This window comes from Pan troglodytes, chromosome 10 (genome assembly GCF_028858775.2).
Source record: "Pan troglodytes isolate AG18354 chromosome 10, NHGRI_mPanTro3-v2.0_pri, whole genome shotgun sequence".
In the NCBI taxonomy this organism is placed as follows: domain Eukaryota; kingdom Metazoa; phylum Chordata; class Mammalia; order Primates; family Hominidae; genus Pan; species Pan troglodytes.
Window position 1 is genome coordinate 136324906 of NC_072408.2, and position 25119 is coordinate 136350024.

The following is a 25119-nucleotide window of genomic DNA, read 5'->3' on the forward strand; positions in this document are numbered from 1 at the left end:
ATATATATGTAGACATAGATTAGATATATATGTAGACATAGATTATATATATGTATACATAGATTAGATATAGAAAAATAGATGTATGTCGACATAGATATAGATACAGACATAGAAATTTTTTTCTCTGTAGGACTGCTACTGACGGTTTCCATGCTCAGAGAGGACACTAAGGGTTGCACATGTGTGCATACACACGCACGTGCACACACACACAGACACACACACTTATTGAAGCTGCAAGTTCAGACATGTACATGAAGACAGATAGTAGCACATGGTTTTCTACATGGAATGTCATGTGTCACTTTAGATATTTCTGCCACTGCAGGTGTTTTTGGTAGTTCCATTGAAATGGGAGCTTTCTCTTTCCTCGAAGCAACATCTAGTGGCCTTCGTAGGACTCTGAAATCACAAACCGACAGCAACCAAACATGAGCCATGATCTACAACCCCGGAGTGTATTGATGAAGCATTTTGATGAACACCAGTAAGTGGCATAATGTAATTATTGTTGCTATTAGGTTATTATTGATGCCACACGCATGACTCTTGTAGCTGTAGCAAGAGAAGCAGTCGGTATTTTAGTATTACAGCACTCTGGAGATCCCATCAAAAAGCCACGGCAGCTCCCGCTAGCAAAGACGCGTGGCGGTAACTCAGCGCCGTTACCCACGGAAAGTGGATGTTCAATAATTTAATTCTAAATTTGGTGCTCTACTTGGAAACAGAAGATATTAAATACCAGATATATGGATATAATAAAAGCAAAGCAATACGAGGGTAAATTAAGGCAAATGTCACACTCCCTCATGCTACTGTATAATGAGATTGAATGAGTGTCAGGAAACGGTGAGTGAGTCAGCCTGAAGTCTGATTTCACAGAGAATGGGGTTCATCATTCCCCTTGACTGCCAGGCCATATGCTTGAATTACCGCTGCCTCCTGGCTGAGACTAAATGTTTCTCAAGGAGGCAATGTAGATAAGCTTACATTTACTGGGACAAAACTCAGTGCTATCTTAGGAAGATTCTAAAGCTCTATTCCCCACAATGTCCAGAAAATATCTTTGCATACTTCACCTGAACTTGCATTTCTCAAACACTGGCTTTGAACAATGAGAACACATGGACACAGGAAGGGGAACATCACACACCGGGGCCTGTCGTGGGGTGGGGGGATGGGGGAGGGATAGCATTAGGAGATATACCTAATGCTAAATGACGAGTTAATGGGTGCAGCACACCAACATGGCACATGTATACATATGTAACAAACCTGCAAATTGTGCACATGTACCCTAAAACTTAAAGTACAATAATAAAAAATAAAAAAATAAAAAGGTGAAAAAAAGAGAAAGAAACAGCCATGTCCTTATCCCATCTATACCTGTATTAACTCAGTATTTTTCTCTAAAACAACACATTGCTGGGGGGTTCTCTTCATAATTACATGAGCGGTAACATATTGTACATGCTACTATTCAAGATTTTCTCCCCGTTCAACATTACAGTTTCAGGTTAATTTCTTGCTGATATACACAGATCAATGGCATCCCTCATAATTGCTGCATAACATTTATTACATGAACACAACTTTTTAAAATTAATTCACATCTTGATGGGCATTTAGGCTGTTTTTAACTGCCTGCTATTACCAAAAAAAGCGGCTGCAATTACAGCCCTGTATCCATCTCTCCAGATTGATGGCTAAGCTTTTATCTAGAGCATATATTTCTACAACTGTAATTTCAGGGTCATAGGATGCAGGTTTTAAATCTTATTAGCCAGATACTGACAAATATATCTCTAAAGTGGAAGAACCATTTTACAAATCCCCAGAAGGGTATAAGAGTTCTCTGTTCTTGCGGGAGGCGGAGGTTGCAGTGAGCGGAGATTGCGCCACTCCAGCCTAGCGACAGAGTGAGACTCCGTCTCAAAAGAAAAGAGTTCTCCGTTGTCCCTTATCCTCAGAAGAACATTTTATTATTTTCATATTTTTTTCTTTTCTTTTTTTTTTTTTGAGACGGAGTCTCGCTCTGTCGCCAGGCTGGAGTGCAGTGGCGCGATCTTGGCTCACTGCAAGCTCCGCCTCCCGGGTTCAGGCGACTCCCCTGCTTCAGCCTCCTGTGTAGCTGGGACTACAGGCACCCACCACCACGCCCGGCTAATTTTTTGTATTTTTAGTAGAGATGGGGTTTCACCGTGTTAGCCAGGATGGTCTCGATCTCCTGACTTCGTGATCTGCCCGCCCTGGCTTCCAAAAGTGCTGGGATTACAGGTATGAGCCACGGTGCCCAGCCGGGTTTTTTTTTTTTTTTTTTTTGCTAATATAATTAATAGAAATGATATCTAGTAGTTCTGAAAACAACATCTTGGTCTGTTGTATCCCTAACGCAGAAGTTATTAAAACAAACTTGAATGGAAATGCTTCTGACAGATTCTAAATTTAAACATAATGGGGAAACTTTGTTATCTTTGATACAGGCTCGGTATACCACTAATGTGATTCATCTTGTACTTTGGCAAATTTAAATTTAGACTCTGGAAATAAAAGCATCCTTCATGGTCTAGGAGGACTCGGGCATGTGTGCTGCATATGCTACATGGGTGTTTTACGAATCTAAAAATGATGAAGAGATGGGTTTCTTTTAATGGTTCTGTTGATTATTTCAAAGTGTGTGCGCATGTGTGACTGTATTTGATTCTCACAACAGTCCAGGGAAGGCTGGCATTGTTATGCCAATATTACAGAAGAGGAAGTTGCTTTTCCTCTCTGGTCATCTGCCAGAGAGACATCACTGCGACGCACAGCATAAAAATGAGAACGAAACATCACATTTTCTGGATCTCACATTTATGTTCTTCCCACTCTCTTTGCGGAATCATCATTCGGATGGTAATACATACAACTGTGGTAATCCATAGTCAATAGGGAGGATATGGAAACTATTTAAGGCATCATAAATCACAGTTGCCCACAAAAGGAAAGTCACGCCATTTTGATGACTTCATACCACTGTCTCAGGTTTGTTTTTGGTTGGGTGATACTCAGATTCTGGGTCTCAGAAGAGCTGATTGTTTCATTTAGTGGATAACAGCCTGCTAGAAAATTAACAAGCATTTCTTTAAGTTTCTAACATACACACAACACCTGTTCTGGTAGCGTGCTAATGTGAGTTTCCCCACCCTATTATATTGTACTGCAAATTTCTAAGGGATCCTAATAAAGTGAAGGAGGTAGTGAGGTATTATGCTTTTTTCATCATCCTATGGAAATCCCACATGTGTATTCTTTATAAATTGACGAAATAGAGGTTGCTGGTTGCCCCACTCCCCCAGGCTGCTCTTTTTTTTTTTTTTTTTTTTTTTTTTTCCTCGAGACAAAGTCTTTGGCTCTGTCTCCCAGGCTGGAGTGCAATGGCATGATCTCGGCTCACCTCAACCTTTGCCTCCCAGGTTCAAGCGATTCTCCTGCCTCAGCCTCCTGAGTAGCTGGGATTACAGGCATGCACCACCATGCCCAGCTAATTTTTGTATTTTTAGTAGAGACGGGGTTTCACCATATTGGCCAGGATGGTCTCGAACTCCTGACCTCATCATCCACCCACCTCAGCCTCCCAAAGTGCTGGGATTACAGGCATGAGCCACCACGCCCAGCCTCTTCTTTCTTTAGAACAGAACACTGATTTTGAACTGGGCACACTGCTGGTAATAAATCATGTTTCCTACTTTGTTTTGAAGTATGGTTTGGTCATGTGATTAAGTTCTTATCAGTGAGATGCAAGAGAGAGAAATAGGGTTGAAAAGAGCTTCCAGGAAGGTTGCCTAAAAAGAGTCAACCCAGTTAAGAAGACCCTTTTCTGTCACTTTTCTTTTGCCTGCAATGCTGATGCAATGACCGACACTCCTGAAGCAGTCTTGATCTATGAGGATGTAAGCCCTCCATTCACATGGTGTTGAAGAAAGAAAGGTGCCTGGGACCCTAGTGATACTGGAGAACTGCCATTCCAGCCGTGGCCAGCCTTAAGCTTCCTTTATGTGAGAAAGAAAAAACTTCTGTCTTGTTTAAGATATTCCTATTTGTTTCAGAAAACAATCTATTTAAGGCCGGGTATGGTGGTTCATTCCCGTAATCCCAGCACTTTGGAAGGCCAAGGCAGGTAGATTGCTTGGGCTCAGGAGTTTGAGACCAGCCTGGGCAACAGGGCAAAACCCCATCTCTACTATATATACAAAAATTAGCCAGGTGTGGTAGTGCACGCCTGTAATCCCAGCTACTTGGGTGGCTGAGGCAGGAGAATTGCTTGAACCCAGGAGGCAGAGGCTGCAGTGAGCCAAGATCGCACCACTGCACTCCGGCTTGGGCAACAGTGTGAGACCTTGTCTCAGGAAACAAAACAAAATGAAACAAAAACATTTGTTTTAAAATGAAACGTTATTTACAAAAAATGTAAAATCAGTATTATAATGAACAAATAGATAATTATGAAAATAGATTAAATTTATCTACGTACTCTTGCCTATCTATAATGTACCAGCTAAGGATAGAGGCTTTAAAGAGATACTAGCCCTTAAAAGAGATGAACTTCTCTTCAATCAAGTCTTGCTGGAGAACTTAAATAAATGTAAGTTTCTCTCATTCAAGTATACTGATCCTCCTTTCTACGTGACACCTAAAATCATTTACATATCAACCATGGTGAGCTTTGGGAAACACTTGTCTGTGGAGAGAACTACAAGGAAATGAGAACATGTGGCTTTTGTTACATATTTATCTAAGTTAACATAGGAGTATACTGAGCAAGATTTTGCAAATGCAAAATGCAATTTGATGGACACAGCGTAATTGGTTATCCTGCAGGCAATGCTTAGTCAAAACAGATCTGATAGCTGGGGTAACATTCACATGTTCATACTGTTATGATCAGATTCTCAGCAACCTAACTTCTTCAAGCAGGGAAGGATGCAGTTAAACTTAGATAAGAGATCTTCGCTCACTCCTGGTGAGTTCATCACTAGCACAAAAGTGTCTCCTTAATACACAAAATTAAACCTGTCACAGTGACTTAACTTCATTAACACAACTTCCTGATCCATGGCAAATTATTAGCAATACAAAATCTATGACTCTCAAGCTAATTAACACTGCTTCTTTTGCATTATGATGATCAGATTCTGACTTTTAAGAATAACTGGAAAACACTCAAAGAGGGTAGGAGGAAATTATAAAGCAAAACAGCTTCTGAAGCAAAACCTACCAATATTATTAAAACATCTACTCTATAATCCATTTTCCAATTATCCTTAAGAAAAACACAGCTCATCGCAGTCCATTCACTATCTGTAATCATGGAGCATGATTTCTCTTTGTTTAATTCTCCAAAGGCAGAGGTAAAATGAAAAGTTTCAAAGCGAGGACAAAAGTTGAATATATGAATGAATACATCATATTTTAAAAATCTCTATTTTAGTTGCAGATGTCTTATGAAATAGGTAATACATGCACACAGCAAAAAAAAAAAAATCAAACAGTTCAAATGGTTCACTGTAAAAAGTAATTTACATTCAGCCTTTTCTCCCAGCTTCCCAGTTCTCTCCAGTAGAAATCGCAGTTGCCAGTCCTTTGTGTAGACTTCTTGGGACATAGTGTGCTCACAAAAGTACCCTTCTCTGGGTTTCCCCAAATGCAGCATTATACATGCAGCTATGCACCTTACTTTTTGAACAAGCATACAGAAAACCACTAAATATGTGTGCATACAAATTTGTATCATAATACATATATACCAGAGATATGGCCTAATTCTAGAACAAATTATCAAATTGAACAAATATTTATAGACAGCCCACTGTGTGCCAGACACTGCTGTACGAGCTGGAGCATAACTGGAAAAAGACCTGCTCCCAAAACTATAAGACTTCGGTTCTAGAGCTTCCTCATTAAGCAAAGCCTTCCTAGCTGCTGTGTAAAATCCCTACATCAACACATTTGTCTATCAACAAAACACCTGTAAAATGTACATCTATATGCATGCATGCATTTGCATACCTATATCACATATATATGTTCTATATGCATATATAATATGCTGTATGCATGTACACACATATAACATATTATACACATACAACATATTGTGTGTGTGTGTGTATCTGTATGTGTATAACCTTTTTCCATCATCCAGACCCATAGTATGAGGAAACATATCCTGGCCTCCAGAAGACAAGAAGAAAAAAGATAAAAAAGGAAACAGAAAACTGGCATCAGAATCTACAAAGAGATAAGGAATGGTCTTCACTTAGAATGAAGAATTAGGGCTTTTAAAAGAAGAGCTTTATATTCTATTCAGGGTCCTTGTTTCTTAAAGAAGATACTGACACAGATGAAAGAAAAATAAATGGCATCCACCATGCATTTCTGCATTTGGATGTCCTCTGAATGTGCTGAGATTCTGGAAGCCTCTGGAACTATAAAAAGGCAGCTTACATTTCAATGGGAAGGAGCCACCATTGGGCCCCCCATGCTCTCTCTCCGTGTCCAAGATGAACTGAACTATTTGTCAGAAGTTAACAATAAAAAAGGCACAAATATTTTCTAATGGTTCAACTCCCTCAGTCTCTCATAGACAAGACTACAACTACTGCTTCTACTAATACATAAAAAGAGATGGCAAAAGAAATCACAAGAGAAAATGAAAGTTCACTGGTTGAGATTCTTTCCCCTAAATTTATTCTTTTCTTCTGATAAAGAATAAACACATCTATTCATCCACCCTCTCATCCATCCACTCATCCATCCATCCATTTGCCCATCAATCTATCCATTCCTCCATCCGTCTACCCATCCATCCACCCCCGTGTCCATCTATCCCAATTTTTGCTAACTACAAAACACAAAAGAAATATTTTATTGAGATAGCACATGATTTCCAAATTATATTACTGGTACAGATGTGTTTCAATTTGTGTATCTATAAGTTCACCCAGTTCACCAGTATGGCACACTATCACTACATAAACATATCATTACATACATATCTAGGACTGAACTCAAATACAGATTTTCTCTTTTCCCTCTCATTTGCTGTACAAGCAAATCTTCAAGAATAAAAAGGAAAGGCCCAAACGAGAGCTGCTGATAATCCAAATTCCTAAAAACCAACATCGAGCAAAGAAGTACAGAAAAGAATCCAAATCAAATCATCCCCACATTGGTTTCAAATGCTCCTTGATCATAAGCCAAAAAAAATCATAATAGTTATCAGCTGAGATTCCTGAGCTCCCTGCTAGAATAAATAATAAAAAATAAGGATATTTTCCAAACACTGAGCTAGGAAGTTTAAAAATGCACTCCAGAAATAATGCATGGCATACCGGAATTCATCCTTTCATTATTGTTGAAATTTTCAATAGAATCCTGAGCAAAAAGCAACATACAGGTGACAAAAATATGTGACCAGACTAGGATACCCCCAGAGCCACAAATGAGATTTCAGGAAAGTGCAATAAAACAAGAACTACTGAGTTTCCGAGCCTCCCTTTGCCTAGCTGTGAATTGATTGTTTCTAATTTGGTGGCTATCAGAGACAGATTCAGGTTTTAATTTCTCCCTAGAGTGATCCACAATTCCCTGCAATTCTACTGCAGATAGTTCACTGTGCCATCAGAAAATGCCTGCCCATGAATACAATCATATGCATTGAATTTAAATACACACTGCAAACGTGGAATTCACCCGTGTCAAGAGAGACATATAGGCTCTGGTTTCTAACACTTGCAAAATGGGCCGTTTCATGAGACATGCAGAGTTTCAGTTCCTCCAATAACATGGACTAGAAAGAGGTCATGTTGAAGAGGAACATGGTTTGTGGGTCAATTCCATCTGCATGGTGCAGTCCTTGCAGGTGATACGGTGCTCTGCTGGGGTTCTAAGTAGGTCTGCTGTGAATAAGAGCCCACCTTTCCCAAATCAAAGATTCCATTCATCTACCTGGAGGCCCTGATAGAACAGACGACACACACCAAATGCAAACCACAGTGGAAATGGTTGTTAGCAATCTAGGAAAAAAAAAAAAAATCAGGCCACATTTGCAGCTGATCTGAATATATCGGAGGCCAGTTGGGACTCACCTGTTTTCTGAGCCAGCTGCTTTCTTCTGACAAACGATGACAGCTGGTGCATACTTTCCAGTATAATCCGTGCGCTCCTTGACATCCCAAATGGAAGGGCTGCTGGCTCGCACGCCGATGATGTTCACGCCTTTCTTCACCTTTGCCCTGTTGGAGACAGCACGTGTGGGTCTGAGTCAGCTCTGGGGAATCCCCGGGTCATGCTGGTTCTGGGAACACGGGGAGCTTAATTGCTCACCGTTGCCTGGCAGGTGTAAGCTCATGTATACTAGGATTTAAACACAAATTTGCAGTCGCCTTCCAAGCCATCTGCCCTAATTTCTTTCAGTTTTTCCTACCTTTACTAAAGAGCTAGAGATGGTAGACTGACAGCCAGCAAACATTAGTTACAGAAAGAAATAGAATATCCTTGCACTAGCTTGTATCTTTAAATAAAGCCAAGCCAAACACAAACACAGAACTACCTGAAAACCCTTAGCCTGGCCAAACTCAATAGAAAAAGGCAATGAAAATGCAAAAGTAAAGACTGAAATAAGAACGCACATTCATTGAATGTCTCCCAGTGCCAGGCACTGATGGACATTGTGTCTATATTATCTGATCTTCCTAGCAAGGTTCCAAGCCCAAAATGAGGGGGCTGAGGTTCAGATAGGGGAAGGAACAATGATGGCCTCAAGTGATCCACTTGCCTCAGCCTCCCAAAGTGGGAGCTACTGCACCCAGCCCTGTTTGCTTTTTATAATCTTGTCTTCTTAGTGTATGCTTTCCATTCCATATGTTCTTTCCAATTCAAGTTTCTAAAAGAAACATAGAATAATGAAACCCCATCTTGACTAAAAATACAAAAATTATTTGAGTGTGGTGGTGTGCCCCTGTAGTCCTAGCTACTTGGGAGGCTGAGGTGGGAGGATCACTTGAACCTGGGAGGCGGAGGCTGCAGTGAGCTGAGATCGACCCGCAGCACTCCAGCTTGGGTGACAAAGTGAGATCCTGCCTCAAAAGAAAAATAATAATAAATAAAATAGAAAATAAAATAAAATGCAAACAGTTTGATTTTGATTTACAAGCTGGCCTAGAAGTTTGAAAAAGCTAATGTTTCCTGCTGTGTTTTCTCTTAGTCCCTCAGCGGAAAATAGGAAAAGTCTTGAAGCGAGAGTACCAAGGGGAACCTGGAACACGCTGATGGTACCTGACCTAGGCAGACGAGGATGGTGGGGGCGGCCGACTTGGAGTTTCCTCCAGACTTGTAATCATTGTGCCTATATAAACACGCAGTAAGGCAATGGCGCCAGAGCCTACATCTCAAAATCCCTCTCTGTCATGCCAGAGCAGAAAGTGAGACCATCTTCTGCTATTAATATTAGGGACAAAAGGCGAGGGGGAGATGACACTCATAGGACCAGGGCTTTGAGAAAAAGCAGGACACGTCTGTCCCTAACATCAACAACACTATTTCCCATGGAAACAATTTTAAAACGTAGTGTGCACAAAAGACCTGAGGCTGCAGGCTTGAGACTGCCCTTAGGAAAGCCTGCTGGCAAGGGTGGCTGGGAACTTGGATTTGGGGAGCGTTCCCTCCCTTTTCATGGTCAGAGGGGCTCACGGTGCCTAGACTGGGCAAATGAGGTGGTTTATGCTGGACACTTTGTTGTCTTCTAGGAGCATAGAATTTTGGTACGTGCCAGGCAGAGGGTGCCCCCATGAGCAGTCCCCAGTGAAAACCCTGAACTCCTGGGCTCAGGTGAGCTCCTCTGGCAGTGCTGTCCCAGCTATATGCTGGAGGAATTGGAGGAATTAAGCACATCCTGCGTGACTCCACGGGAGAGGATTCCTGGGAGCGTAAGCCTGGTCTCCTCCCCTGTGCCTTTTCCCTCTGCAGACCATGCTTTGCTTTCCTTGGCGAATACATCGGAGCAGTGATTCTCACCACATGCTGAGTCCTGTGAGTTCTAGTGACTCGCTGGACCTGGGGGTGGTCTTAGGAACCCCCAGCACACACACTGATTTGGCGAGTCCACAAAGAGAGAAAGAATGGCTTCTAGGTGTGGCCCTACTGCAAAAGTCGGCATTTTTAGAAAATGATCATCACGTATAACATTATTTCTGTGGGGGAGAATACATGTTTGATGTTTTAAATAATCATTATGCACGCAAACACTTTGAATGCAGTCGTTTAAAAACTGGGAATCGCATGCAGACGCCAAAAAGCCATCTGACCTTTCTAGATACTCAGGTGAGACACTGGGCGAATCGTTACGATTCCTGCCTTGCAGAAACTCATTTAAATTGTAGGCAACCAAGATGTGGCAGCGAACAAAAGTACAGTCCTCTGTGGACAGCTACTATTATACTAAGATGAATTCTAAAGGCTGTCCCAATTACTCTGCAGTGGAATTTTATTGAATCAACATTGCTTTAAATAAATAAGGTCATCAACCTGGCTGTGACAACCTTTTCATTATACAGGAGATATCAGTACATAGGCCTTTTCTGATATATAATGGGCTTACATTTTTCTGAAATTTTATTCATAAGTAGGCTATGTGGAATTTAGATGACGTTTCTCCAGCGAATCCTTTTCAAGTTCTTAAGAAAGGACACAGTGGCTTGTTCAACCCATGAAGTATTCAACATTTCTTGCTAACAATTCTACTGTAGCAAATGAAGCTATAGTCGGTAGCATTATTTCTGCAAAAATGTTTTTTCCTGGAATTTTATACAGGACACTGGGAATTGTCTTTCAGAGACACAGAACATTTTCATAATAGAACACACATTTCTAGGGCATGTTTTAGATGTTCAGAATTGGAGAAGGCATACTCAAGAGGTATCCTTGTGTGTGAATATCAAGTAAAATCTATGTAATAAACTGGATGGTCATTCTTCGGAGATGTAGACACGGTATTTACTGAACACGGTGTGTGTTGGGTTCATAATTTTGAAGCACGAATCTCAGAGCTGTCAGTGGCACCATTTGGAACCATTAAAGTAGTTCCTAGAACACATGCCCCTGGGCTCCACTGGGTCTGAACCAAATACTAATTTCTCCCTTTGTTTATGACAACTGAGTTACTTACATTCATTAATGGAAGTTTTATAACCTACTTGTGGTTCAATAAATACAGGTTACACTGACAGCCTCATTACACAGAGATAAACATAGCACTTGATTTTGAAGATACTTTGCTGTAGATTTATGCTTAATAATATATCTACCATGGTGATGGGGGAAAGCCATAATTTTCTCCATAGTATGCACATGCACTGTGATTGGGTATCAACAAAACCTGCTGGGGGTTAAAGGTATATTGTGTTTTTAAAACATAATAGAACTGCAGGGACTGTGTATATTTTATATACATATATATATAAATAAATATATAAATGCAATGTGTATATACATATATGTATATGTAATGTAGAATATGTATATATTATAAACACACACATACAGAGTTTCAAGTACAGCATCCAGGGTTCAGAAATGTGGTGCGCAATTGTTGCTTTTGCTCCTCATACCCAATCTCTTTCCTGGATAGCAGCATCTTCATTTTGCTTATATGACCCACCCCTCTGCCATTCTATACCATTGTGGTAGACTTGTAAGTCAAGAGTTTCTCCCTCCAACCCTGGACAAAAGGTGGACACATGACCTAAGCCAGTCCAGCTGAAAGATTCTCTCTGGAATATAATCTTGAACAAAGAGACACAGCAAATAAAAAAGGTTGGGGGAAATTCACCCAGCCTTGTGGCCCTGCTACAACTGTCTATTGTTTCCTTCTCTCTGGTTTGCAGGAATTAACACAGCTAACATTTCTGAATCTGGTTCTCAGCCTTCCCTTTAGGCATACAAATATTCCCCATCCTCCCATCCAGTCCCTTCTTGTTTAACGTAGCCTGAGTTATTTATGATCATTTCCAATTATATAACAAGGGGAGGCTAAGATTCAGTGACTTCAAGAACAAGGAAGTGTATTTCCTCTTCCTGTGAACATCCATTGCTGGTAACCCAGGTTGTTGGGTGTCTCTGTTCCACTCAGTCATTTGGGGATCAAGGCTGAAGGCATCTCTACTGTTTTTAATGTATAACTTCTAATGTCTCTGTGCTCATGACCATCCCAGCCAAGAGGAAGAGGGAAGAGCAGTAGACCAGAACAAGGGATTTCCTCTTAAGCAGGTGAGGTGGGCACTGCATGCCCAAATTCACTCACCTCCCATTGGAAGGAGCCTAGTCTCATGGCCACACCTGACTGCAAGAGCAGCGAGTGCTGGAAAGTCAGTCTTTACCTGGACAGCCGTATCCCCACTGTGACCCTGTCACTATAGTGGAAAGAGAGATGGATTTGGATGGAGGATTTGCATCTCCCTCCACCACAACCACCAGGCGACTCCAAATGATGGGATGTGTCAGCCTCCTAAAGACTATAAATTTGAGTTCATTCTCCAAATCACTGTGTACAGACACTTAGGCTGATGACAACATTGCCCCAAAGAGAAACTCCCTACTTACGCAATCTTGTCAGTGGAAGTGTTCTTAATATGCAACCTGAATACAGGCATATTCATGTATGAAATTCACACTGGGGCTATTGAACTAATACAAATGTGTGCTATAAAGACAGAAAGCAAAATTGATGAGATAAAAGTGGGATAAAGGGGAATTTCAGTGTTTTGTTTGTTGGGAGGTTTATTTAAGATTTGTGTGTGCATGTGTGTGTGTGTGTGTGTGTGTGTCTGTGTGTGTGTGTTGTTAGAAAAAAATGAAAGAGGAAGAGAGAGCAAAGAGAAAGGAAGGGGGGCAGGGAGAGAAGTTTTGCTACATAGAGTTCAAAGCCCAAGAAGAGAAATTTGGATTGCGTGTAAATCTCAGGCTATTTGTTTATAATGAACATAGCCCTGTTAGAAACTATTATTGGCTAATCAGCTATATGCAGGCTAATATTGGCTTTAATCAATAACTGACTGTAGAATTCCAGGGAATTGGAGGAAGGAAGATAGGAAGAGATCCAAACTTCTGGACTGCTTCTCTCACTTCTGAAATGAAAGATTTGTCTACATGTTTCTCCCCCAGAGATTCATGTGACCACACAGTCTCTGAGTAGATCAAATCCTGGTAAAATCTGATATCTCCATTTTTGAGTCCATATAGGCTCAATCTATGGAACAATACACAGTGTGCACCCACCAAAGGGTGCCATACTCTTACGCATGTAGATTTGGTGATAGCATTCCTCCCAGTTAATTGACGGAAACATGCCCTTTGGGGTCACAGCAAAGCTTTTTTGAATTGCTCTTTGTCTCCATACTTATTTTCTCTCATTAATAGTGACACAGCATAAAATAAGCTTCTTTTTTTTATAGGTCATAGCTCTATTCACGTATTTTGCAATCACTCTTGGCTTCTAATTTCCAGTTGACCAGAAAAACAAATTTATGGAAACGCTACTTTCCACTAAATCAACATGTTGATATAGCACATAACATTTTGCTTATATGATGAAGCACTTCCAGCCCGATCTGGACGTCTTGGCCCTGCCCTCGCCAGCAGTTACATGGATATGCCTGCTTACGATGCCACTGTCAGTATTTTAGGAATCATGTCCCACTTTTCACTTTGGGAGACACTAGGTCCCTCTTTCTATTACTGGAATATATTTGCTAAGTCTCCTTACTTTGTGACTATCCCACTATAGCCAGTTAAAGACCAACAGTGACGCAGAAGAAAGAGCTAAGCCTAAAGTAACAATGTGAATGATATGTTTCCAACTTCTTTGTCATGCACCCCTATCAGTAAAAATATTTTCATATGCGGCCGGGCGCGGTAGCTCAAGCCTGTAATCCCAGCCACTTGGGAGGCCGAGGCGGGCAGATCACCTGAGGCCAGAAGTTCAAGACCAGCCTGACTAAGATGGAGAAACCCTGTCTCTACTAAAAATACAAAATTAGCCAGGTGTGGTGGTGTATGCCTGTAATCCCACCCAGCTACTCAGGAGGCTGAGACGGGAGAATTGCTTGAACCCGGGAGGCAGAGGTTGCGGTGAGCCGAGATTGTGCCACTGCACTCCAGCCTGGGTGGCAGAGTGAAACTCTATCTAAAAAAAAAAAAAAAAAAAAAAAAAATTCATATGCAACCTTTATATAGGTTTTTATGTTTATAAACTTTACAGTTGAACCATGGGTTGGACTATTGAAATAATGTGTGCTACAAAACGCACATGAAAATGCACATTTTAAATCTTGAGACTAAAAATAATCAGTTGCCAAGTCCTGATTTTAGTTGATCCTCCAATGAATCATTTTACATTCCCCTTAGGATGTGCTCACCCCACGATAAAGGAGACCACCTGAATCCCCTAGACCCTTTAATTCCCAAGAACGGGGTGCACGACACACAGCAGCGGCAGCCATGTGACAAGGAAGCTCAGCTCTAAGTGTTCATATCAATATTCACATGGGGCTTAAATGCTCCTGCCAGCTCTAAGTGTTCATACCTTCACTTGTACAAGGGAATCTGTTTTCCCACTGCCCTTCTGGTGGGTAAAGTTAAATTTAGAAGTAAGACCTGTGACTTCAATGCAACCCCTTTTTGCTGTCTTGCTAACCGTGAGGCATTACAAGGGCTCTAAACGGACATAAGGAAGTAGAGAATAGTTCGAGGAGACCAAAGAGAAGAGGAATTGGTTCACAGAAGAAATGGGGGATCTCCACACCCCCACAGGGAGAAGCCAAGAACGGGGAAGCATGGGGGTGTGGCCTCCACTGCACTGAGGGAAAATGATGAGAACAGTTTTCAGTAACTGGTGGATTAATAGAACATTAAAATCCCTAGAAGCAAAGCTCAGCCTGTCATTAATTAGAAAGCACAAAATACACTAACGTTGAAAACTCAAACTGCAGAGTCCTGGCCTCATCGACGGGGCACACAGGCCAGGTGCTGCCAAAGACAAATCTTGACTTTTATGTGAAATTCCAACATTTGAAGACACTGTCCAAGACAAAAAGACATCTAAAGATTTAAAGCAGAGCAATGTCGTCTGTCACTTCTGAGATTTACGTGAGCTGTAAATGAGGAAGTTAAATATCTTCAGAATGAATGAATGCCTGAATCAATGGACACACACAAAGATACAAGGAAGAAAGCAAAAACAAACAAACAAACAAAAAAAAACACCGGAACTTCCATCACTTTACACCTAAGCTATCCATAATTTAGTCATCATTCTTCTGTGTACGTTTCCACACCCAATCTATAATTTTATATAAATAGTATCATGCCGAGGTCTGCCATATGGCCGTGCAACTTGTGACTGGCTAACCCCAGGAGGCTTTATTCATATAGAGTATGATATGAATGGGGCCTCATACAGTGGAGCAGTGTACAACCTGCACAGCTGTGCACAGTAGCTGTGATGACAGTAGTCCCACTCTATCCTTGGAGGATACAGTCCAAGACCCCCAGTGGATGTATGAAACCATGGATAGTACTAAACTCTATACATACTATGTTTTTTTTCTACACATACCTATGATAAATTAATTTATAAATTAGACACAGGAGGAGATTAACAATAATAACTAATAATAAAATAGAACAATTATGAAAATATACTGCAATACAAGTTATGGCAATGTGGTCTCTCTCAAAATACCTTCTTGCACTGTATTCACCCTTTTTCTTAGGATGATGATGAGAGGTAATAAAATTTCTGCACAATGAGATGAAGGGAGGTGACTGGCACAGGCCCTGTGATGCAGCATTCTGCTACTAGTGACCCCTGGCGATAGGTCAGAAGGAGCGTTGGCTACTAGTGACCCCTGGCGATAGGTCAGAAGGAGCGTTGGCTACTAGTGACCCCTGGCGATAGGTCAGAAGGAGCGTTGGCTACTAGTGACTCCTGGCGATAGGACAGAAGGAGCGTTGGCTACTAGGGACCCCTGGCGATAGGTCAGACGGAGCGTTGGCTACTAGTGACCCCTGGCGATAGGACAGAAGGAGCGTTGGCTACTAGTGACTCCTGGCGATAGGACAGAAGGAGCGTTGGCTACTAGGGACCCCTGGCGATAGGTCAGAAGGAGCGTTGGCTACTAGGGACTCCTGGCGATAGGTCAGAAGGAGCGTTGGCTACTAGTGACCCCTGGCGATAGGTCAGAAGGAGCGTCCTCTGCTGCAAGTGGTCCTGGAGCTGAGTCTTGATGTCCATGGCTGGATGTCAGGAAGAGACCATGTGGGTGACAAGGGGGCAGGTGTCTCATGCAGGAGGGTTGCGAGTACAGGACAAAGGAATGATTCATGTCCCAGGAAGGATGGGGCTGGCAGCACAAGATTTCATCACACTACTCAGAATGGCATGCAATTTAAAACTCGTGAAATGTGTATTTCTGGATTTTTTTTTTTTTTGAGACAGACTCTTACTCTGTCACCCAGGCTGGAGTGCAGTGGCACGACCTCGGCTCACTGCAACCTCTGCATCCCAGTCTCCAGTGATCCTCCCAGCTCAGCTTCCCAAGTAGCTGGGACTACAGGTGTGAGCCACCACATTTGGCTAATTTTTTCTTTTCTTTTTTTTTTTTTTTTTTTGAGACGGAGTCTCACTCTGTCACCCAGGCTGGAGTGCAATGGCGCGATCTCAGCTCACTGCAAGCTCCACCTCCCGGGTTCACACCATTCTCCTGCTTCAGCCTCCCAAGTAGCTGGGACTACGGGAGCCTGCCACTGGCTAATTTTTTCTATTTTTTTTTTTTTTTTCTTTTAGGAGAGACGGGATTTCACCATGTTGCCCAGACTGATCTCAAACTCCTGGGCTCAAGTGATCTGCCTGCCTCAGTCTCCCAAAGTGTTGGGATTACAGGGGTGAGCTACCGCGCCCAGCCTGGAATTTTCCATTTAATGTTTTCGGACCCCAGAAAGCAAAACCTTGGATTAAAGGATACTACTGTATATTAAACATGCTGCTTTGATCACAGATCATCCTGGTCTCTTTTCTCTACCAGCTCAAGAGACAAAGCAGCTCAAAGCCAGAAACGGGCTAGCCACCTGCCAACTCAGGGGAGCCCAGCGGGGAGAACGATCAAAGGCACAGAGCAAGTGACATGGCCCAGAGGGTGAGCCAAGCATGGTGTCAAGTCTCCGGCCAGGCTGGCTGATGGCTTTGGGGACCTCCTGTCTCCTGGAGTACATCTGAATCCACCTATTTCACTCCATTAAGCCTAGTCTGTGGGCTTTTTTTTTTTTTTAAATGGCCAGCACAGACAGATGTTCAATGGCTTTTAAAAACCATCTTAGGGCTACATGCTTTCTGCACATCGCCTTTAGTCTTCCCAAGCAGCTGGTTTCCCTCCTGACAGTCAATGCATGAGAAGGGTCCCCGAGGCCAGGCATTCCTACAGGTGCTAGCTAGTTCATGGGAGATGTGGGATGAGTAGGAACAGGGAGAAGGGGCTGCACACCAGCCAGGAGCTGTGCCAGCGCGATGGACAGGGACACCAGCTGTTAGAGGCTCTGAAGTCAATGTCCCCACCCCCACTACTAAAAATAAGTAAATAATAATCCGTGGCTATAAAGGACTGAAGTGAGTAATTCGAGGAGAGTAAACCAATCTGCCTCTGGGTGTGTTTGTTCATTCACTGATTCATTCAACGAACTTTTTTTTTTTTTTTGAATTGAGACAGAGTCCTGCTCTGTCACCCAGGCTGGAGTGCACTGGTGTGATCTCCACTCACTGGAACCTCCACCTCCCTGGTTCAAGCAATTCTCATGCCTCAGTCTCCTGAGTAGCTGGGATTACAGGTGTGTGCCACTACCCACAGCTAATTTTGTGTATTTTTAGTAGAGATGGGGTTTCACTATGCTGGCCAGGCTGGTCTCGAACTCCTGGCCTCAAGTGATCCACCTGCCACCTTGGCCTCCTAAAGTAATGAGATTACAGGTGTGAGTCACCATGCCAGCCTCATTCAACAAATACTTTAATTTTTTTGCAAAGATGGGGTCTCATTATGCTGCCCAGGCTGGGTCTCAAACTGGCTTCAAGCAACCCTCCTGCCTTGGCCTGCCAAAGTGCTGGGATTCCAGGCATGAGCTATCACTGTGCCAGCTTCATTCAACACTTTTTGAGTGCTCCCTCTTTTCGTGTACTCTTCACCCACTGGATATGCAGGTGAGAAGAAACATACGTTTTCTATTGCCATGGAACTAACATTCTAGTGGAGGAGACGGAACGCATGCATGCACACATTTATTGCACTGGTAAGTTCCACGAAGAAACAAAGCAAAGCAAGAGGTCAGAGGGCTCAGTGTAAGGAGCGGCTACTTAGAACCACTTACCTTATTTTATTACTCATGTTTCTGAAAAACCATAAAGCCAGCAAGGAACACACGCAGGCAGGCAGAAGGGAAATACGTAGACATACACAGATGTCTTTTATGCCTGATTTGCCCTCTGCCTAATATGGGACTGGAGAAAGAACTCTCCTTGTTCCTACTGAACACAGACCACCACCCAACAACAGTCAAGGATGTTATTTAAATATTTTACAAATTGTTATGTGGGAACATTGTCTATGGATTCATAGGAATCGTTATGACTCCATGCAGACCAGGTTTTCTCATTTGGAAAAACCGAACTTTGATATAGGCTGCACCCCTCAAAACACCCTCCCAGAAATGGATGGCTAAATTGGGAGGGGATGGCAAGAGAGGGTAGAAGGACCTGCATTCGTTCATCACCATTTCCAGAAACACAGAGCAAATTGTTTGCCTCATTGATACTAAACCAATAAACGACAACACATTCTGAACTGCCCACATGTCAATGATTGGGATGTAGCGGCCTCATTCTTCGCATGTCACTGAGTCTCCCATCATGGGGTCATCAAATAAACCAGCAGACAGGCAAAACCAGAGTCCCGCTCCTGTTGCACATAATGAACCCTAAGCCATGTCGAGTCCTTAACATGGTGTCTGGTAGAAAATCGATTTTAGCTATGATGATGATTATTACCATTATCTTCTTTGTTACATAGAAACCTGGATGCCCTGAGTATCTGAATAAAATTTTACCCTTTTTCCATCTCATCCACGCAATAACTAACCAAAGCCCTGACTCTTCTTAAAAACAAACAAACAAAGACAAAGCAAAACAAAACAAAAAGAAACAAAACATAATCCTTGCCTCCAATGGGAGATATCAGATGTGAGCTCAAAGTTCTATTCAGCCTCATAAGTTCCAAATGTAGCCAAGTCAATCACCTCAGCAGAGCCAGCAGGACAAATATTTGCAGACAAGCAGCTCAGGGGGCCTCCCCAGCACCTGCTATTTCAGAACACTCAACTAACTTCCATGTTCCCAGGGCTCCAAGATTCACAGGGGGCTGAGATGTGTCTAGTTTTCAGGGTTTAGGATAAGACCTAATTTTACTGTCTGTTAAGAACCACAACCCCCTAATTTCATTACGTTACATAATTGAACTGTATTGCTATTTTCTCAGCCTTCATGGTTACCAGTGTTTTAGAGAAATTGCTTAAATATACTTATTTAATTAAAGAAGGCATTCTAAATCAAAAGCGGAACTATGGTTAATAAATGTAAATTCTCAGGGATGTCTTTTGGGAGGTTGTTAATTTTTTATTAACAATTTTTCATTGAAAAATAGTATAGAAACGTTATAAATATTCAAATGGCATGAATGGGGATACAAGAGAAGTTCCTCTTGCTACAGACATCTATCGTCAAACTTCTGAGTTTAGTGGGACATTTTCTAAGAGATTAACATACTTAGATACATGGATTTAAAATATATGTACACCAATGACAACACACTGTACACACAGTTATACTATATATATATGTAGGTATATATATGATATATATACACACACGCATATACGTACATGCACACAGTCATGCACTGCACGACGTTTTAGTCATCAATTAACTGCATGTACAACAATGGTCCCATAAGATTATAATATTGTATTTTTACTGTACCTTTTCTATGTTTACATATGTTTAGACACACAGATATTTACCTTTGTGTTACAGTTACCTATAGTTTTAGAACAGGCACATGCTGTATAGGTTTGCAGCCTAGAGCAATAGGCTATACCATACAGTCTAGGTGTGGAGTAGGCTATACCACCTATGTTTGTGTACTCCATTATGTTTGCAAAATGACAATATTACCTAATGACACATTTCTCAGAGTGTACTCCTGTCATTAAGCAATGCATGACAGTAGATTGATAGATAGATTAGATAGATGGATAGATGGATAGATGGATGGATGGACAGCTGGAAAGATGGATGAATGGGTGGGTGGGTGGGTGGATGGATGGATGGATGAGTTGAGTTGGTGAGTGAGTGGGTGGGTGGGTGGGTGGATGGATGGATGAGTGGGTGGGTGGGTGGATGGATGGATGAGTAGGTGGGTGAGTAAGTGGGTGGGTGGGTGGGTGGATGGATGGGTGGATGGATGGATGTAAGGATGGATGGATGGATAGATGGATAGATAGATAGATAGATAGATAGATAGATAGATAGATAGATAGATATTCCTCAACTTATGATGGGGTTACATTCCAATAAAACTTACTGTAAGTTGAAAATATCATAATTGAAAATGCATTCTACACTCTACCTAGTGAACATCAGAGCTTAGCCTGGCCTACTGTAAGAATGCCCAGGGTGCTTCTATTAGCCTAAAGTTTGTCAAAATCATCTATAGTGTTGAATGTCTCATGTAATTTACTGAAAACTGTATTGAAAGTGAAAAACAGAATGGTGCCATGGGTGGTCCAAGTATGGTTTTCACTGGATGCTTATCACTTTCACACCATTGTAAAATAATTATAAGTTGAACCACCATAAGCTAAGGCCATCCATATAAATATATACATAAAAACATATCTTGGGAATGTATCGATGTAAACCATTTATAGATCCACTGCATTCTTTTTTCTACACATACTAATCCATTGTGTGCTAGTATTTGAGCAAAATCTGCTTGACTGGTGCCCCCTCGATGGACACAGAGGTGGTTCCTAATCTTTGATAACATAGCAATTGCTTCAGGAAACTGCCATGTCCACACAACTCTGCACACACATATATGTGTAGGATAAATTCTTAAAAAAGGAATTGCCAAGTCAAAAGAGATGCATGTGTTCAATTTGTATAGAACTTGCGAAATTGACATTCAGAAAGATCCTATACACGTTTATATCCACTGACAGTGTCTTAAAGTCCTTGTTTTCTTTCTTTTTGATCTTTGCAATTCTGATGAACACAATTCTGATGAACACAGTATTTCATTAAGTCTGAGTGGTATTGAACATGTTTTCACATATTTATCTTTGAATTTTTGTTTTTAAGTTAAACATCTGTTCAAATCCTTTGTCCATTTCCCTGTTGCTTTCTTAGTCTTGTTTTTATTGTTTATTAGGAAATTGATTTGTAAGGAAAATCCCTTAGTCCATTTGGAATTTGTTTTAGCATGAAATAAAGATCCAGCTCTATATTTTCCTGTATGGTTTTTAAAATCACACTATTCATTAAATGATTCATCCAGTACCTGTTGGCATAAATGCCATTGGTAAAATATACTAAGTTTATTTGTGTTTTTAGGCTTATTTTCTTGGACTATCTACCTGCTTTTATTAATCTGTCTGCCTTCTCATGCACCAGTCCCGAAATGCTTTAAACACAATAGCTTATGACATATTTTAATATCTGGTAGGGCTATTTTCTTCCTATTGCTTCATTTTCAGGAATATCCTAATACCACATATTTCAGTAAGAACCACTTCTGTTAGCACATTTTTAAAGATAACCTTTCAGTTTGCAGAAAGAAAAGAAATGAAGAGAAAAACAAGAGAAAGAAAAAATAAAAACTCACAGAAGACTATCAAAAGGTGCTACCAGACTTTGGGACAACATTCTTCCTAAAGATTAAAAGTAACACTTATCAGTCAGTTATGTGAGTGACAACCCACATCGGTAGTTCTCTGAGACTATGATAACTGGCAAATGTGTTTTCACAGACATCAGGGTGACTGACTCACAACACCGCACCAGCGACCTCAGGATAGCTTCCTTTACAACAGCCGCATCCCTAAGTGACTTGTGGTTTGCGTTCACAGTATCCACTTTGGGCAACAGCCTTGGCTCAATGCATCCAATGAGGCTGGCCTCCGACAATGATCAGTTTTCTTCTTTCTGGTCACTGTGATTGGGTCCAAACATATTGATGAATCTTGGGAATTTTCCAGGAGTGACAAGAAAATTATTACTCCCTCCTTCCCAGCTTCCTCATTCCTGACTTGACTTGGGAGAGTCTGAGATTTGATCTACTGCACCATGAAGAGGCTGAGCATGAAGTCAGCCCATGGGAAGGGAGAAAAATCAAGTCCTACTGGCATTGAGGCCCTGGATTCAACCATTCCTGAAGCAAGATCTATGCCTGTCTTTTCTTACAGGAGACATCCAGTTCTCTGCTAGCCCACTTTGTAAATGTTTTAATCATTTCAAGTTAGAGTTTTTTCTCTTATTTTTGATTTATTTTTACTTTTTCTTTTATTATATTTTAATATTTATATTTCATTGTGGTAAGAACAGTTAACATGAGATCTATGCCTTCAACACATTTTTAGGTGCACAGTAGGGTATTGCTGACTATAGGCACAGTGCTGTGCTGCGGATCTCTAGAGCTTATGCGTCTTGCATAACTGAGACTTCATGCCCATTGAACAGCAACTCCCCATTCTCCCACTCCCCGCCTCTGGCAACCAACATGCTACTCTCTGCTTCTATGAGTTTAACCATTTTCTGACACCATCAGCTGAAAGCATCCATTTAGGTGTGGAGAGTAAGTGTGGTTTCTTGCTGTCTTTACAACTTCTGAGCCTTCTTACACAAGTTCCCATCTTACAGTGAAGTGGGAACAAAACTAAATGTTCATTCAATAGGGTAGTTCCACTCTGGCGAGAACACTTGGTTTAACTCTTCAGATAAAACCGTCTCTCGGAGCTGCCTCTCTTCTCTCCAGCAAGAGGACCAGGAATATGAGGAGAAACATGGTCTACATGCGAATCATAGCAGAAGGAGGGACATGTCCAGGTGCCTCTTGGACGTCTGCACTGTCTGTTCTCAGGTTGTCTGAGCTAGCGTGGGGTTCGATCATCACAGGTGCAATGGGGCACTCTGTTAGCATCTTCTGCAGAAGCCAGTGGCTGGGGTCCCCTGGGGTTTCATTTGTGTTATGGGATCCTCAAAGTCTGGTTAAGACTTCCACTGGCCTGACTGCCCCCTGTCCCGATGCCCAGGTACTCTGCCCTGCAATCATAACCAACAATGTGCTTATTTTATTTAACAAATGTTTATATAACCCTTGTCATGTACCAAAAAAGCTTCAAACATCCACTTGTTTTTTCTCATATGAATAAAATAACAACTTTGATTCATTCCTGAAACCCTGTTGCTAAATGAAATGCTGTTGAAAATACATGTCTGCGTGTATATATTATTCATGTTAATAGGAAAGATTATGATGGTTTCCATTTCAAATAGGCAGCTCCCTAGACATTAGAAACCTAAGCTATACCTGCATTCTCCTTTAGAGCACGTATATTAACATTGTCAAGCCCCAGTAATTCACAGCAAGCAAGGAGAGGATCCATTGCAAGGCTAGGATTTAAATTAAGAAGAAAGCTGCAAGGTGGGTGGATCACAAGGTCAGGAGTTCGAGACCAGCCCTACCAACATGGTGAAACCCCGTCTCTACTAAAAATAAAAAAAATTAGCCAGGCGTGGTGGCGTACACCTGTAATCCCAGCTACTCAGGAGGCTGAGGCAGGAGAATTGCTTGAACCCAGGAGGTGGAGGTTGCAGTGAGCCGAGATCATGCCACCGTACTCCAGCCTGGGCAACGGAGCGATATTCCGTCTCAAAAAAAAAAAGAAAAGAAAAAAGCTGTAGACAAGGGTAGCTAGCATTGTAAGGAGAATTTTGGAGACTTCTGAAAGACATCTTTGCAAGCAGCTTAGAACCATCTATTTCCATACAGTTTATTAATAAGCTAATTAGGATGCATACAGGTTATGTTAGTTTTCTAGCCTTGCCATAACAAATTCCCACAAACTGGGTGGCATAAAACCAAAGAAATTGATTTTCTTACAGTTCAGGAGGCTAGAAGTCAGAAATCACTATCTCTCAAGGCCTTGCTTCCTCTGGGGCTCTAGGGAAGAATCCTCCCGTTGCTGCCTCCGCTTCTGGTGGCAACCAGCACTCCTTGGCATTCCTCACCCGGGGCAGCATCACTCCCGTCTCTGCCTCCGTGGTTACACAGCTCCCTTCCAGCATGTCTGTGTCTTCACGGGGCCTTCCTTTTTAAATTTTTTCTAGAGACGGGGTCTCACTCTGTTGCCCAGCCTGGAGTGAAGTGGTTCAATCATAGGCCACTGCAGCCTCAAACTCCTAGGCTCAAGTGATCCTCCTGCCTTGGCCTCCCAAGGTGCTGGGATTACAAGAGTGAGCCACGGTGCCTGGCCACGTGGCTTTCTCAAAGGAATACTGGACCTTGGGTTTAGGGCCCACCCTCACTAAGTGTGACCTCATCTGAACCTAATTAAATCTGCAGAGAAGGTCACATTCACAGGTACAAGGGATGAGGGCATTTTCGGGAGCACAGCTGAACCCACAACACCGGTCATTTCGGTGGGTTCTCTGCAAACGTCAGTGGGCAGCCTTTCATGGATGCAATTTCCACCCAAACACAGCGCACAATTAAAATGTTCTTCCACTGGATGTTCTCCAACTAGAAAGTGTGAGATGAGTAAATTGCTTAAACCTGTAATGTTGAAAGAGCACTTCTCATAGTGTGCTGTTGGAGTGAAAAATCAATACCCTACTAAAAGAGTCTTGTCTGAAAACTGGTATAACTTTGCAAGAGTTGTTATGAAAAGAAGTTTTACCCCATGTTACAGATTAAGTTCTCT

At 41.8% G+C, this 25119-nt stretch overlaps 1 protein-coding gene across 2 annotated transcripts in view; it reads right to left on the minus strand.

The window, feature by feature from the left end:
• The window catches only part of TMEM132D (transmembrane protein 132D), an 818999-nt gene that overhangs the window by 441468 nt on the left and 352412 nt on the right, over positions 1 to 25119 (minus strand). Inside the window, exon 3 of one of the 2 annotated variants that reach the window (XM_016924625.4) lies at positions 8133 to 8279. The exons of the other annotated variant lie outside the window; for it this stretch is intronic. Coding sequence (XP_016780114.1) covers positions 8133 to 8279 — 147 coding nt within the window. The remainder of the gene's footprint in view (positions 1 to 8132; positions 8280 to 25119) is intronic. 2 annotated transcript variants of the gene reach the window in all.